At 37.0% G+C, this 14,145-nt stretch overlaps 1 protein-coding gene across 1 annotated transcript in view; it reads right to left on the minus strand.

The window, feature by feature from the left end:
* Positions 1-499: 499 nt before the first annotated feature.
* The window catches only part of xrn1 (5'-3' exoribonuclease 1), a 108,377-nt gene continuing 94,731 nt past the window's right edge, over positions 500-14,145 (minus strand). Inside the window, 6 exon segments of the mRNA XM_055645670.1 lie at positions 500-3,894; positions 5,452-5,609; positions 7,262-7,373; positions 7,460-7,573; positions 8,029-8,189; positions 13,191-13,359. Coding sequence (XP_055501645.1) covers positions 3,586-3,894; positions 5,452-5,609; positions 7,262-7,373; positions 7,460-7,573; positions 8,029-8,189; positions 13,191-13,359 — 1,023 coding nt within the window. The 3' untranslated portion in view covers positions 500-3,585.

A 14,145-nucleotide genomic window follows, 5' to 3' on the forward strand; every position in this document is an offset into this window, starting at 1 on the left:
GATATTGTGTGTAGATTGATGAAAATAAAAATTATTTAATCGATTTTAGAATTTGGCTGTAACGTAACAAAATGTGGGAAAAGCGAAAGTGTCTGAATACTTTCTGAATGCACTGTATCTTTATAATCTTGACTTACCCCTCTCATACAGGCTGCTGAAACTAATGTTCAAGTGCCATGTTTGTTACACATTTAACTTTTAAAAGTAAATTTTGATTGGAATTGAGAGATAGGGGTGGTGAAGAGATACAACAAAGATGGTGCAATCTAGTTATAAAATGATTTTAAGATTTTGTAAAACATTCTTTGAATTTATAGAAAACTTACTTTTCTGGGATTTAAAGTGAGTTACAAAGATTACAAATGCAGTGTAATGATTCTCAGAATATAAAGCGGAGGAACTTGACAAATAGCTACAAAACAACCTTGATTTTATCCTCCTTTTCTCAGAACTGTTACAAGTTATTAACTGATAAAATAAAGTCAGCATCATATTTAAACACTTGTAACAAAATGTTTTATTTATCATATCGAGCTTGCCTATACACATCAGCAGAAAGTGCAACATTAAACTGTACTGTTTTATGAACCAGTCACTGTTCCATTGTTTAATACATAAAATGTAAAAAGTCCACATTCATCAATAAATATGATTAATGTGCTGCCATGACCTTTCTTTCACTGTACAATTTTAAACCAGTGTGATCTACATGGAAAGGCTTGAACATAACATCAAGAGCACTCATAAATGAAACACAATTTTAACACTGATAAACGTTAAAATGTTTGTGTCATAAATTGATAAAAATGTTGTATTATTCTGAAACCAAAAAATGTACATGTATAGGAACCTAGAAATTAGGCAGTAAATAATTTGAGATTTTATGGTTTCTATAAAATAATCTTAAAAGCACTTCTACAACATCTGCATCAGAAAGTGATTTTCTTCTTTGTGTTGTATAAAATACATTGCTGTACAAGTACATATTAAGCTTTTGGTATAACTGTGTTATGGACATAATTGACTGCGTTGAATAAAAACTAAAATTTACATGAAATTTATAAAATTAAGCAAAGTCATACATGTTGAGTTGGGATTTTGCATTTAGTGTAGGCTGCTCTTCCTTGGACGTTTGATGGCAATTCACAAAGTATTGACAGATGTGGACAAAATATAGGACCATCAGGTGACATTAAAACTTGATCAGGAATACCTTTAGAAAGACCGATCAATTAAAACACAGTAAAACACATTTAATCACAGTATTTAATCCATTTCATTGAATATTACTAGAAAATTTAAAAATTCCAAAACATAGGTACCATGTTTAAGCAATGTAAAATTCCAAAATACAAGGACCATTCACTGTTTTGATGAGTATTAAAATAAAACTTCAGTTTTATCAAACCCCCGAACATTTAGGTGTATAAAGTATTTCAATTTTTGCATCATAAAGAATGAAGTCTACTGATTCCTACCAAGTGCAAGGCCATTGGGTTAAATACAAAACCAAGCCACACACTCATACGAGACAGACAAAAAGGAAATGTTGAATATTATAAAGAAACTGCATTAAAGCATAATATGTATGGATCAATATTTTTCTGCACCACCCCTGATCCAATGCAGCTTTTACTGGTTTAGTTACAGAAATGTGACCCATACAATAAGGTTCTTCATGGCATATGGGGTATGACTTCAGTGTTTTGCAAAATGAAATAATCAGCTGAAAATCTATTCTTCAAAGCATTTACCCCAAAAAAATAACAATGGCCCAATATACTTTACAAAAAAAAGCACTTTTGTTTAACAAACTAACAGTAGTCCACTAAGAAGCTGAAGGAACCCATGCAGTTAAACAATGTTTAATGCTGTTTACAGACAGACGTACTGTGGCCAGTTTCAGTCATGATTAATTAAGCTCAATAAGCCTTTATTTTTAAATCAATTGATGCCAAAAAAAATGTGCTCTAAATTTGAAGAAAGTTCTTTTGTTGAAAGGAAAATAATTTGTTGAGACAAATAAAGGGTGTAAAAGTCCTGAACAATGAAAACTGCACATAGGCTTATATTCTATAGGTTGACCCAGAATAAAATGTCCAAAAAGGAATTAATTAAAAACAAAATCTATCTTCCACACCAAGGTACAAAACAGAAACAATTAAATGCAAGGCTCGGGTCTCTACTAATTTTATAGCCAAAAGAAAAATCTATTTGCATTAGAAGTTGAATAGTTAGTACCATCACAATTTCTGTAATGCACCACCACTATTAATCCTCAAAGAATCACAAAATTTGGCAACTCTTCACTTTTGCTCACCATATATAATAAAAGATCTAAATTGTTTTACTACATAGACTTCTGAAGGAATAATTCATGTGACCAATTTTGTAATTTTCCCATACTGTTGCGAGGTTGTTTAAAGCTGAAAATTTTGCAAAGCCTTATTGCAACCATGGGAGTTTCATTTCCATTGTGCCTGATTCAATCCCAGCATTAAAGGCCGTGTAAGAATTTTGATGTCGGAAATACAATTTTACCCAGTAGTGAAAATTCAATTTCCAGATATAGAATATCAAGTAAAGCAGACAATTAATAATGCCTGCATAACAATATATCGTAAAATAATTACGCAATATTTTTATTATGCACTCCTAATCCCTTCTAATATTAATTTTGAGTTTTTGTTCTTGTAGGCAGCAGTCTTCCTGCTTTCTTGACAATATCATACGTCTGGATGATCACTATCCTGCAATTTGTCCTCAAGTGATTATGAAACTGGACTGCACAGTAATGCAACACAGCCAATATGAGAATGGTGTCTTTGTTTAAAAGGTTGACCCAAGTTCAACCCCAGCCATTTCAATTGAACTAAATACAAGATGTGTCATGGAACGGGTGGCAAATGTTTCACCTGCTGTTCCACAATGCCACTAACATCTTAGTCAATTTGATTGATAAATGATACAAAGTGGAGGTTCTGACAAATCTTCCACGATAATGCAAAGTACTACCTGACTAATCATTTAAAAACAATATATGGTACTTGCTCTGATAAAATCTTTGAAAAGAGTTTAACGTTAGTTAAGTGTTTAATTGGGATTATGCCTGATGCATAGATATTGTTGATGATTAAAACGCATAATTTCTATATTGCAAACAAATTACAAACCTTTGAAATTAGAATAAAAGACAAAACAAATACAATTCAGATCAACAGAAACTTTGTGCTTTATGGCCTGTACTGGAAACTGATCACAGCTGCAAGGCTTAGTGCATCATGTGAATGGATTTATGCACAAATTGCCTTTTACTAATTTAATTTAAATTTGAGTGATAGGAAAATTCCTAAAAGACAGGTTAATTTCTAAGCTTTTGAGATAAAAGTATTGTCTCTTCAACGGCAAAATAATTCACAAGGTTATCAGCTTATCATGGAGACAATTTTAGCCTAATGATAATATTATTTAGCATTTTGGAAAGCACATACTTGAAGAAAATTGCAACATTCAATGCCAAGATTATCCAAACAAACTACTGTACGAAATTAAATTTCAGAAGTAGCTTAATTTGATTCACCTTAACTACTGGGGCAGCCGAGGGCCTCTAAAATTGACTGCTAATTTTCTTTGCTTGCGTTTTCCAGAAGAACCTGCCATTGGATGTTGTTGCCCTTGAGGTTCAATGACTGTGTGTACAACTGTTTTATTCTGGGGCTCAGGAGGTGTTTGGCTGGGCTGAATGAAGTTCCTGGAGGTGATGGTAGCAGGATATCCATGTGACGTGTTAGAATATTCAATTGTAGTTGCTGGCTGACTCAGTTTTTGCTGAAGAGAGGGACTAAATTCTTTTTCATCGTAAGGTTTATTGAAAACTGTCCTCCTCTTTGTGACCTTATAAATAAGAAACAAATCATGGTAATAACACAATATGTTCACAGTGACAAAAAAAGATGCATGTTAAGCTTTACTCTCTCACGAGTAGGGACCTCTATACCAGCTGAGGAAATATTCCTGATCGCATTTACCAAATTCCATCCTCATCTAAGCCCTTAGCAATAAGGCAGACTCAGTCTATATTAGGAAAGTTAAACTATTCTTTCTATGACAACTCTTTAATTCTTGCAATCTCCCTGCACATTTGTTTTGCTAATTCTGTTGATTATTTGGGGACTTACAAGGAGATTATTCCCTTCTGAGGGGGAGAACTGGATATTTTTAGTGCCTTCCCTCACAGTGAATTCTGCTGTGGGGGGACGTTTCATGTTGATTTCTATAGTGTACTGTTCTGTGTCTTTTTTCTCTTTTTTGTTTTGTATGGATTTATTGACATTTGATCTGTTCAATTAATTTAATCAATCTCTGTAAAGCACTTTGGTTCAAATACTGGTTTTGTTGAAAAGTGCTATATAAATAAACATTATTATTATTATTATTATTATTATTATTATTTTTGGCTACACCCATAAAGTTTCACTGGATGATCCACCAGTAATGTCATCTCGGATTAATGTTGTCCTTAATCAAAAATGCAACTCCTAGTCCTGTATCCTGCCTGTATCACCTGTATCCTGGAACATTTAGCTGCCGATTCTGAACCCATCTTGGCCATGTTTCAATAACGGTTATAATATCCCAGCCTGATTTTCCCAATTTGTTCCCCGATTTCATCTACCTTATCGCTTAGGCCTCTTGCTGGAATCAATGCAATTTAATTCAACAGTCTTTCTTCACTCCCACCATTCTCCTGCCTATCTTGTCTACTGAACTTGCTGGTGACTTTTGTATCAGCATCTTGTCTCTCATCTGCCTCACTTCTGTGCTGGATCCTGCCAACTAGTTTAAACTCTCTCTAGTTATACTACCAAATCTGCCTGCCTGGATATTGGTACCTCTCCAATTCAGGTGCAACATGTCCCTCTTGTGCAGGTTACCTCTGCCCCAGAAAAGATCCCAATGGTCCAAAAATTCACTCACACATTCATCTGTCCTATCTTTCTGCACCAACTCTCACGAACATGTGGCACAGGAGTAATCCTGGGAATACTACACACAAGGTCACGCTTTTTAACCTTTTGTCCAACCCCTTATGTCCATTCTGCAGGAACTAATTCCCTTTTCCACCTTAACCATTTATGTCAATGTGAATATGCACAACTTCTGATTGTGCATCCTCTCCCTTGAGAATCTTCTGCAACTGCTCAGGATCTATCATGAATGTATATAGTGGTCCTAGTCCATCTCTATGTACATATTAATGAAAAAAATATACTTTTATCAAAGCTCAGTGGGGATTTTCCGATTTTGGGATATTCATAGAAAAGATGGCATTTTATTGTTCTTTCACGTGATCTCTCCAAAAGTTATAAATGCATCCTATTTCAACTCAAATCCATCCTATCTTCACTCCTCCAGAGATCATGCCAAATATTTTAGCCTGAAGCCACTTACCTGTAAAGGCACAAATTGATTATGAGTACCAATAAGCATTCCTCCAGGACAGATATTTCCTGAATATGGTATCTGAAAGTTATTGTACAGCTGGGGAGGAATCAAATTTGGCCAAGGCACAGGACCATATCCATGAGGTGGCGTAGGCATTATACCACCTAGCGATTGAAATACAAACACATATTTTAAGATATGTTAACATTTTGAACATTTCAAAATATATCTTGGATCTCTCCTTTCCTGTTAATTTCCACTTTAATTTTCAACACCACTCACAACAGAGGTGGCATAATTGTACAGTCACTGTCTTACAGCACAAGAGACCCAGGTTCGATCCTGACTACAGAGGCTGTCTGTATGAAGTTTGTACGTTCTCCCCGTGACCGCGTGGGTTTTCCCTGGGTGCTCCAGTTTTATCGCACACTCCGAAGATATACAGGTTTGTAGGTTAGTTCGCTTTGGTAAAGATTACAAATTGCCTGTAGTGTGTAGAATAGCGTTAGTTTACGGGATGTTTGATGTGGACTCAGTGGGCCGAAGGGCCTGTTTCTGCGCTGTATCTCTAAACTAAACGACTGATTTCATTCCATGAGACTTCACACTCTTCAAAGTGCACTAATATAGGATTCATAGGGTCAATGCTTCTTTTTTTCCAGGGAGAGGTTGGCCTGACTAGGACTTTATTCCTTGGAGTGCAGGAAGATGACAGGTATATATGTAGAGGTATATAAGATCATGAGGGGAATAGATAGAGCAAAAGTATTTTACCCAGAGTAGGGGGAATCATGAACCAAACGCCATAGATTTCAATTGAGAGAGGAATGATTTAATAGGAAACTAAGCAACTTTTTCCACAGAAGGTGGTGGGTATATGGAATGCGCTCCCAGAGGAGGCAGGTGAGAGAGGTACTATAATAACATTTAAAATACATTTGGACAGGTACATAGATAGGAAAGGATTTTGAGGGCTATGGGCCAAACACAGGCAGGTGGGACTAGTGTAGATAGGGCATGGGCAAGTTGGGCTAAGGGACCTGATTCCATGTTGTATGACTCTACAGCATTTAATAGAATGTATTTGAGGCTGAACATTTTATCATCTGCTTCCCAAAAACATTTCTCTGACTAAACCATGACTGGGGGAAATATAAAACAATCTGCACCTTGTCACCATGATGCTTTCCTGAATGATATGTTCTGGCATTAGGGAGCTTCCTAAGCTCCGTCATGGATAGCTTTTATAAACTGATCATAAAATATAATGCATAACCTTTAAAACAAGTTTCTACTTTAATCACTTGTTCACTACATAAAAATAAAATAATTGTAGAAGTTGAACATTTGAAATGAAGACTGAAAATGCCAATAACAGTCAGCAGGTCATGCTGCATCTGCAGTAAGAGAAATCGAGTTAACGTTGCAAGTTCTGATGAAAGGTCTTGGACCTGAAACATGAACTCTGTCTCTCTTTTTAACGGATGCAACAGATATGCTGCTTCCAACATTTTCTGTTTTTACATCATAAATAAGCTTAAATTCAATGGTGCGTAGCAGAATAGAAATTGGGAATTCAGAGCTACGTATACAAAGACATTAAAAAAAAAGCAAAGAAAACAGTGTGCTGATTAAATGGAAAGAAGAGTTTCTAACATTGGTCAAAAGGTGAAGTTCTGTGAATTTTTGCAAACCATAATTAATTGACATGTAGATCGTAAATTTTACAGTACAGTAGGCAACTCAGAACTAAAAGCAAGTAACCAAAGTGGAGTCAAGTACACAGTTAATCATAATAAATTCAGGCATTTGTTACCTGAAGCCTGACCAAAGGATGGTGGAATGGCCCGAGGAGGTATATTTCCTGTCATGGGTTGATAACCGGGAAATATGTTTGGACCGAGATGTGTATTTTGTCCTGTTGCATTCTGTTTGAACAAAAATTATTAGGTAATATTAAAAAATTGGTTAGCAAAAAGTAAAGAGATTAGATATTTTTGATTGTTGTTTGTACCAGTCGCTGTAGTGCAAATGCTGCAGCCTTTTCTTGGGCTTCACTGTCCGAATGGCACTGAGGTCCATGCACAAGCAAACCATTGGCCAACTTCACCTGGCAAACCTTCAAGCCCTAGAGTACAAAACATTTCATACTTAACACACACACACCATAATGAACATCTGAAGCATATTATGAAATGGTATACTATTGAGAATCAATAAAGCTTGTTATTTTTTGACAAAAAGTACCTTATAAGTGTTTCATTTCCCATTGATTGAAAACATTTTGTTTCCAGTAAAACGTTACAGGCAGAGTTTAAAATGAAACAATTTATCCTTTAGTTTACAAAGTAATTTGAAAAAGAGAACTAACATTTTCTTCTTTCAGGATTTATGGCGATTTTGCATCACAGTTAGCCAATTGTTCCAAAATAGATTCATATCTCCCCATCAGTTAGCAGGCATTCATTTTCTCAGAGCGTCAGCAACAGAAAATCACACAAATTGTAATGTCAATAGTAAGTTTGCCTATGCACTGTAAAATATTACCATTATTTATCATTAATCATAATAAAATGATCCAACCTGTGGGGTCTTAATAAAGGAGAACTCTGGATGCGGTAACCCAAGTCTGCCACAAGTGATGAACAACTCTGACACTGGGATGGATAAAGGAAGCGGTTGCCCTCGATAATGTCCTGAAATTTCTCCACCCAATGTCCCCTGAGGTTTGTTGATTTTTGCAGCTAGAAAGAAACAATTTCACAAATAGTACATTTTAAGCAACAACATGTTCAAGATACAATAAGTACTCAAACATAAGACATTTGACCACAGAAAAGAAACTGTTTAACAATTTTGTTGGTATAATAATTTTACTATGATGATTTGGCAGGCTTTAAAAATTAGAATACAATTTTTACTTTGTTCTCTTACAAAGTACTAATAACAGCAGAATAGTCATGGTGGTCTCCAAGGGTAACCACATGGTAAGACAGCATAGAGGAAGAAATAATGGCACCTTCTCTCAAGCTATGATAATATCTAAGGGAAATCTTCAATCTACCTCCGGACTGGAAAAATCAGGTCAGAGGTAACCCCGGGGGGTTTGTGGAAAGTGAGTCGCATAATAATGGAAAAAAAGAGATGGATGAATTAAATAGGTATTTTGCATCAAGTTTTAACTGTAAAAGCATACCGGTAACATCCCGGAATAGGTGTAACAAACAGACAAAAAAGTTGTACCTTGATATTTAATGAGTTTTACTTCTTCAAAATTCCCTGGATATGGGGGGGTGGGGGGGGGGAGCAATAGACAATAACACAGTGCCCTCCATAATGTTTGGGACAAAGACCCATCATTTATTTATTTGCTTCTGTACTCAACAATTTGAGATTTGTAATAGAAAAAATCACATGTGGTTGAAGTGCACATTGTCAGATTTAATTAATTTTTATACATTTTGGTTTAACCATGTAAAAATTACAGCTGTGTTTGTTTATACATAGTCTCCCCATTTCAGGGCACCATAATGTTTGGGACACATGGCTTCGCAGGCGTTTGTAATTGTTAAGGTATGTTTAAATTCCGCCTTAATGCAGGTATATCAGAGCTCCCAGCACCTAGTCTTTCCACCAGTCTTTCCATCACCTTTGGAAACATTTATTGCTGTTTATCAACATAAGAACCAAAGTTACGCCAATGAAAGTCAAAGAAGCCATTATGAGACTGGGAAACAAGAATAAAACTGTTAGAGACATCAGCCACACCTTAGGCTTACCAAAATCAACTGTTTGGAACATCATGAAGAAATAAGAGAGCACTGGTGAGCTTACTAATAGCAAAGGACTGGCAGGCCAAGGAAGACCTCCACAGCTGATGACAGAAGAAATTTCTCTATAATTAAGAAAATCCCTAAACACTTGTCCGACAGATCAGAAACACTCTTCAGGAGTTAGGTGTGGATTTGTCAATGAACACTGTCCGCAGAAGACTTCATGAACAGAACTACAGAGGCTACACTGCAAGTTACAAACCACTAGTTAGCTGTAAAAATAGGATGGCCTGGTTACAGTTTGTCAAGAAATACTTAAAAGAGCAACCACAGTTCTGGAAAAGGGCCTTGTGGACAGATGATACAAAGAGTGATGGCAAGAGCAAAGTATGGAGGAGAGAAGGAACTGCCCAAGATCCAAAGCATACCACCTCATCTGTGAAACACAGTGGTGGGGGTGTTATGGCTTGGTCATATGTGGCTGCTGAAGGTACTGGCTCACTTATCTTCATTGATGATACAACTGCTGATGCATAATGAATTCTGAAGTGTAGAGACATCCTATCTGCTCAAGTTCAAACAAATGCCTCAAAACTCATTGGCCGGCGGTTCATTCTACAGCAAGACAATGATTCCAAACATACTGTTAAAGCAACAAAGGAGTTTTTCAAAGCTAACAAATGGTCAATTCTTGAGTGGCCAAGTCAATCACCCGATCTGAACCCATTTGAGCATGCCTTTTATATGCTGAAGAGAAAAATGAAGGGGACAAGCCCCCCAAAACAAGCATAAGCTAAAGATGGCTGCTATACAGGCCTGGCAGAGCATCACCAGAGAAGACACCCAGCAACTGGTGATGTCCATGAATCGCAGACTTCAAGCAATCATTGCATGCAAAGGATATGCAACAAAATACTAAACATTACTACTTTCATTTACATGACATTGCTGTGTCCCAAACATTATGGTGCCCTGAAATGGGGGGGGGGGGGGGGGGGGGGGAACCATGTATAAACCAAAGATTATAGAGCAGAGCAAGATAGACCACTCCTCCGAAATCCAATGGGCTGACGTGTAGTACGTAACGGAACGTCACGGCCGCCATTTGTTTATGCCAAATGCGACATCTTTGGTAGCGGGGACGGACTGCAGTTATCCAATCTGCTCTTACATCAGGTCGCAGGGAAAAGCAAAGATACTAGAGGCTCCTCCAGTATCTTTGGGGGAAGAGGACGTTTCCTCCACTCCTGAGTTGATCCAGGACTGATTCTCGGTCCCCCCGATACCAGATGAAGGCGGCCGGCGGGAGAGCCTCAAGCGTCTGCCCGTGGTCGGCGTTCCCGAGGCAGCGGGCAATGCTCTAGTATCTTTGGTGTAATCCGTTCCAAAGATTGATCCGCTCTATCATCTTTGATGTAATCAGTGTTGTAGGGAAAAGTGTTTTATAGAGCATCGATCACTTCACATATTTAGTTAATATTATTGTAAATTGCAGCCCAATAAAATGGCGTCATGTCATACTACGCTTTTTTCACAGAGTGGCGCATCTTGCTCTGCTCTATTATCTTTGGTATAAACACTGCTGTAATTTCTACATGGTGAAACCAAAATGTATAAAAATCTGACTGTGCACTTTAACCACATGTGATTTTATTTTCTATTACAAATCTCAAATTGTGGAGTACAGAGGCAAATAAAAAAATGATGGGTCTTTGTCCCAAACATTATGGAGGGCACTGTAGCAAATGTTGCTTTTATTGAAAAAGGGAGACTGAAAACAGGAAGGAACAGGCCTATTACCGGGTTGAGCTAGCAATGGCTGCCTCGCCAACAGTCTGTCTGTCCCTTCCTTCTTTGTAGTTTTAATAGTATGTTAAATGTATGTTTTTAGTGTTCTTTGGCATTTTATGTAGTTGGGGGGGTGTTTGGGGGAAAAACATTTTTTTAATCTCTTTCCTCGACGGAGATGCAATTTTTTCCCTGTATCGTATCTCCGTCCGCATTGCGGCCTAACATCGATGAATTGGCGGCCTTTGCTGGAAACGGACTTCAGGAGCTCCAACCGCGGGAGCTTGCGATCCCTTTGCCAGGGATCACCCTCAGAGCTCCAACAGCCAGCGGATTTTAACATCGTGGAGCTGTTGATCTCTGGTTAGAGACCAACTTCGGGAGCTTCAAGCTGCAGGAGCTTAGACCGCCCCGACAAGGGAGCTTCGACTGCCCCGATGCGGGGGCTTCGACTGCCGGCTGCATGAGCATCGACTGCCCCAACCGCAGGAGAATAAAGAGGAAGTAGATTGGACTTTATTGCCCTGCACACAGTGAGGTATTTGGGGAAACCGCTGTGGTGGATGTTTATGTTTGCTTTTATATAGTTGTGTGTCTTGCTCTTTTTTTAGTATGACTGTATGGTAATTCGCATATCACTGTACCTTAATTGGTAAATGTGACATTAAAAGACCTTTGAAACCTATTACAGCTTAGCATCTGTCATAGGGAAAATATTAAAAGCTATGATTACAGATGTTACAGATTACAGTTTGCCATTAAATTCACAATAACCAGAGTCAACTTGGTTTTGTGAAATCAAACTTTAGGAGCTTAAATATTAATGTTGACAATTATACATGGTTGATAAGGCAAATAAGACTGCCATGGTCAATTACTGATAACTATGTTTCCAATACATGTGTGGAGATGAGCGGTCACAAGCATTCAGCATTGCAACTTTTTTTGATCAGAGTGCCAGACATCTTTCGTTATCACCATCGTGTCTCACATGCTAATAGGGAAAGGTGGTAAATGGCTTCCACTGCTGATGTAATCACACCTTTGCATGGAATCATAATCACCACAAAAGATGAGGTAGAAAGCTAGTTTGGCCAACGAAGAAAACATATGTTTTTGTTTCTGAATAGTACCACTAAGCACAATGTGTAGGAAGGAACTGCAGATGCTGGTTTAAACTGAAGATAGCAGCTTTTTGTTGCACATTTTTCCTTTTCATATGGGGTGTATGGAAGATAACAGCATTTTGAGATTAAGTTTGTAAATTCACAATAACCAGTGCAAGTTGGTCATCAAATTTTATGGGTACTTAAATGCATACTATGTAGACAATTATACTGGATGTGTAGGCAAAATACCAAAAGGCACAATTGTATGTCAACTACCAGGAAGGTTTCAAATGACTGGGTTTAAAACTGATATTGCAACTTTTTTTGATCAGAGTGCCAGACATTTCGTAGCATCATGTTTGGTTTTACATCTGGCAAGGGAGTTTACACGTATCAATCTTTTGTAGGTAGGATGGCTGTAATGATTCACAAAATTTCTTTGCCACAATTAGAATAGATTTTCAATTGACTCAGGTTGATTCTAACTGATAAGAAAATTAAAGGTAAAGGTTAAATTTGATTCCAAAGTTGATTACTCAAGTTTGTGAATAGTACCACTAAGCACAAAGGAAGTTGCAGATGTAAACTGAAGATAACGCTCCAGTTACTACAGCTTTTGTGTCACTTTCCAGGTTAATTTTTCCAAGATGGCACATGTGATTTTCATGCAATAGGGTGTGTAAAAAATTTTATATTCAAGTACTTCAAAATGTTAATTTTGTATTTTCACATGATGTAAGGGTTGATACTTGAAGTGTCTCCAATAAAACATCAGGTTTGGACTTGAAGCAAAAACGAGGTTGCTTGTAATGTTTACTACCAGTTCTCCAATTTCTAATCAAGATTACTCATTGATAAGATAGACACAAAAAGCTGTTGTAACTCAGCTTACACATTACTCATTGATAAGACAAGTATAAATGCTGTGAGGGGCTAGGATTCAACTTCAGGTCTCTTCCTTATGGTTCCATTTTTTTAAAAAGGTAATAAATTGCAGTTACCAGAACACCAACCCTAATCTCTTGTTTGAATTTATCCTTAGTAAGATGAATGTTGAAAATGGTGATTAACTTACCAAGTTTTTTTAATGGTCGTTGGTGGGAGGCATATCCTGCTCTCTCGTGATGGACTGAAGCAGCTGGAGAGCTTTCTTGCTTAACATTAGAAGATATGTTAGCTTCTTTATCAAGGGCTGGATTTGCACTATCAATCTTCAGAATTTCCTTTAACATTTGTGTTCCTTTCTATCAGCAAAATAAAAAAAAATATTTGTTATGTTATCAAAGGTTTTCTAAATAGTCCGTATGTTCTCAATAATTAAGATGCATGGAAAAAGTCAGAATTCATAATTTGTTAGGGACGAGAATAGTAATTCATGGAACCAGGGAAATATTTTGACAAAGAGATATTATTAAATTCAAGAAGGTAATGTGAATTAAGATATGCTGAAGAATATTTTCAATTACATACAGTTAATCAGGGTCTGCAGACATCACATTGCATATTACATTTAGGATTCCTCAGATTAAAATGATAGGCTGGGCATAAATTACATTTTCTACCAGTTTTTTTCATGCAAAGATAGTTAACTTTAAATTATTCTCTTTGATCTTAAACAAACGATTAAAAAGGTCACACCTTGATGGAATTTCTGTTGATTGGGAGGAGTGAGAGATGGGCTGATGCCTGCTCCAGCACTTATTAATTTGCTTCTGTTATCAATTTGCATTTATTTATAACATCAACATTACTAGTGCTAAATTGGAGATCACAGCGCCCTCCATAATGCTTGGGACAAAGACCCATCATTTATTTATTTGCCACAATTTGTGATTTGTAATAGAAAAAAATCACGTGGTTAAAGTGCACATTGTCAGATTTTATTAAATACCATTTTTATACATTTTGGTTTCGCCATATAGAAATTACAACTAGGTTTACACATAGTCCCCCCCCATTTCAGGGCACCATAATGTTTGGGACACATGGCTTCACAGGTGTTTGGAATTGGTCAGGTGCGTAATAATTGC

Source organism: Leucoraja erinacea, chromosome 14 (genome assembly GCF_028641065.1).
Source record: "Leucoraja erinacea ecotype New England chromosome 14, Leri_hhj_1, whole genome shotgun sequence".
Lineage (NCBI taxonomy): Eukaryota > Metazoa > Chordata > Chondrichthyes > Rajiformes > Rajidae > Leucoraja > Leucoraja erinaceus.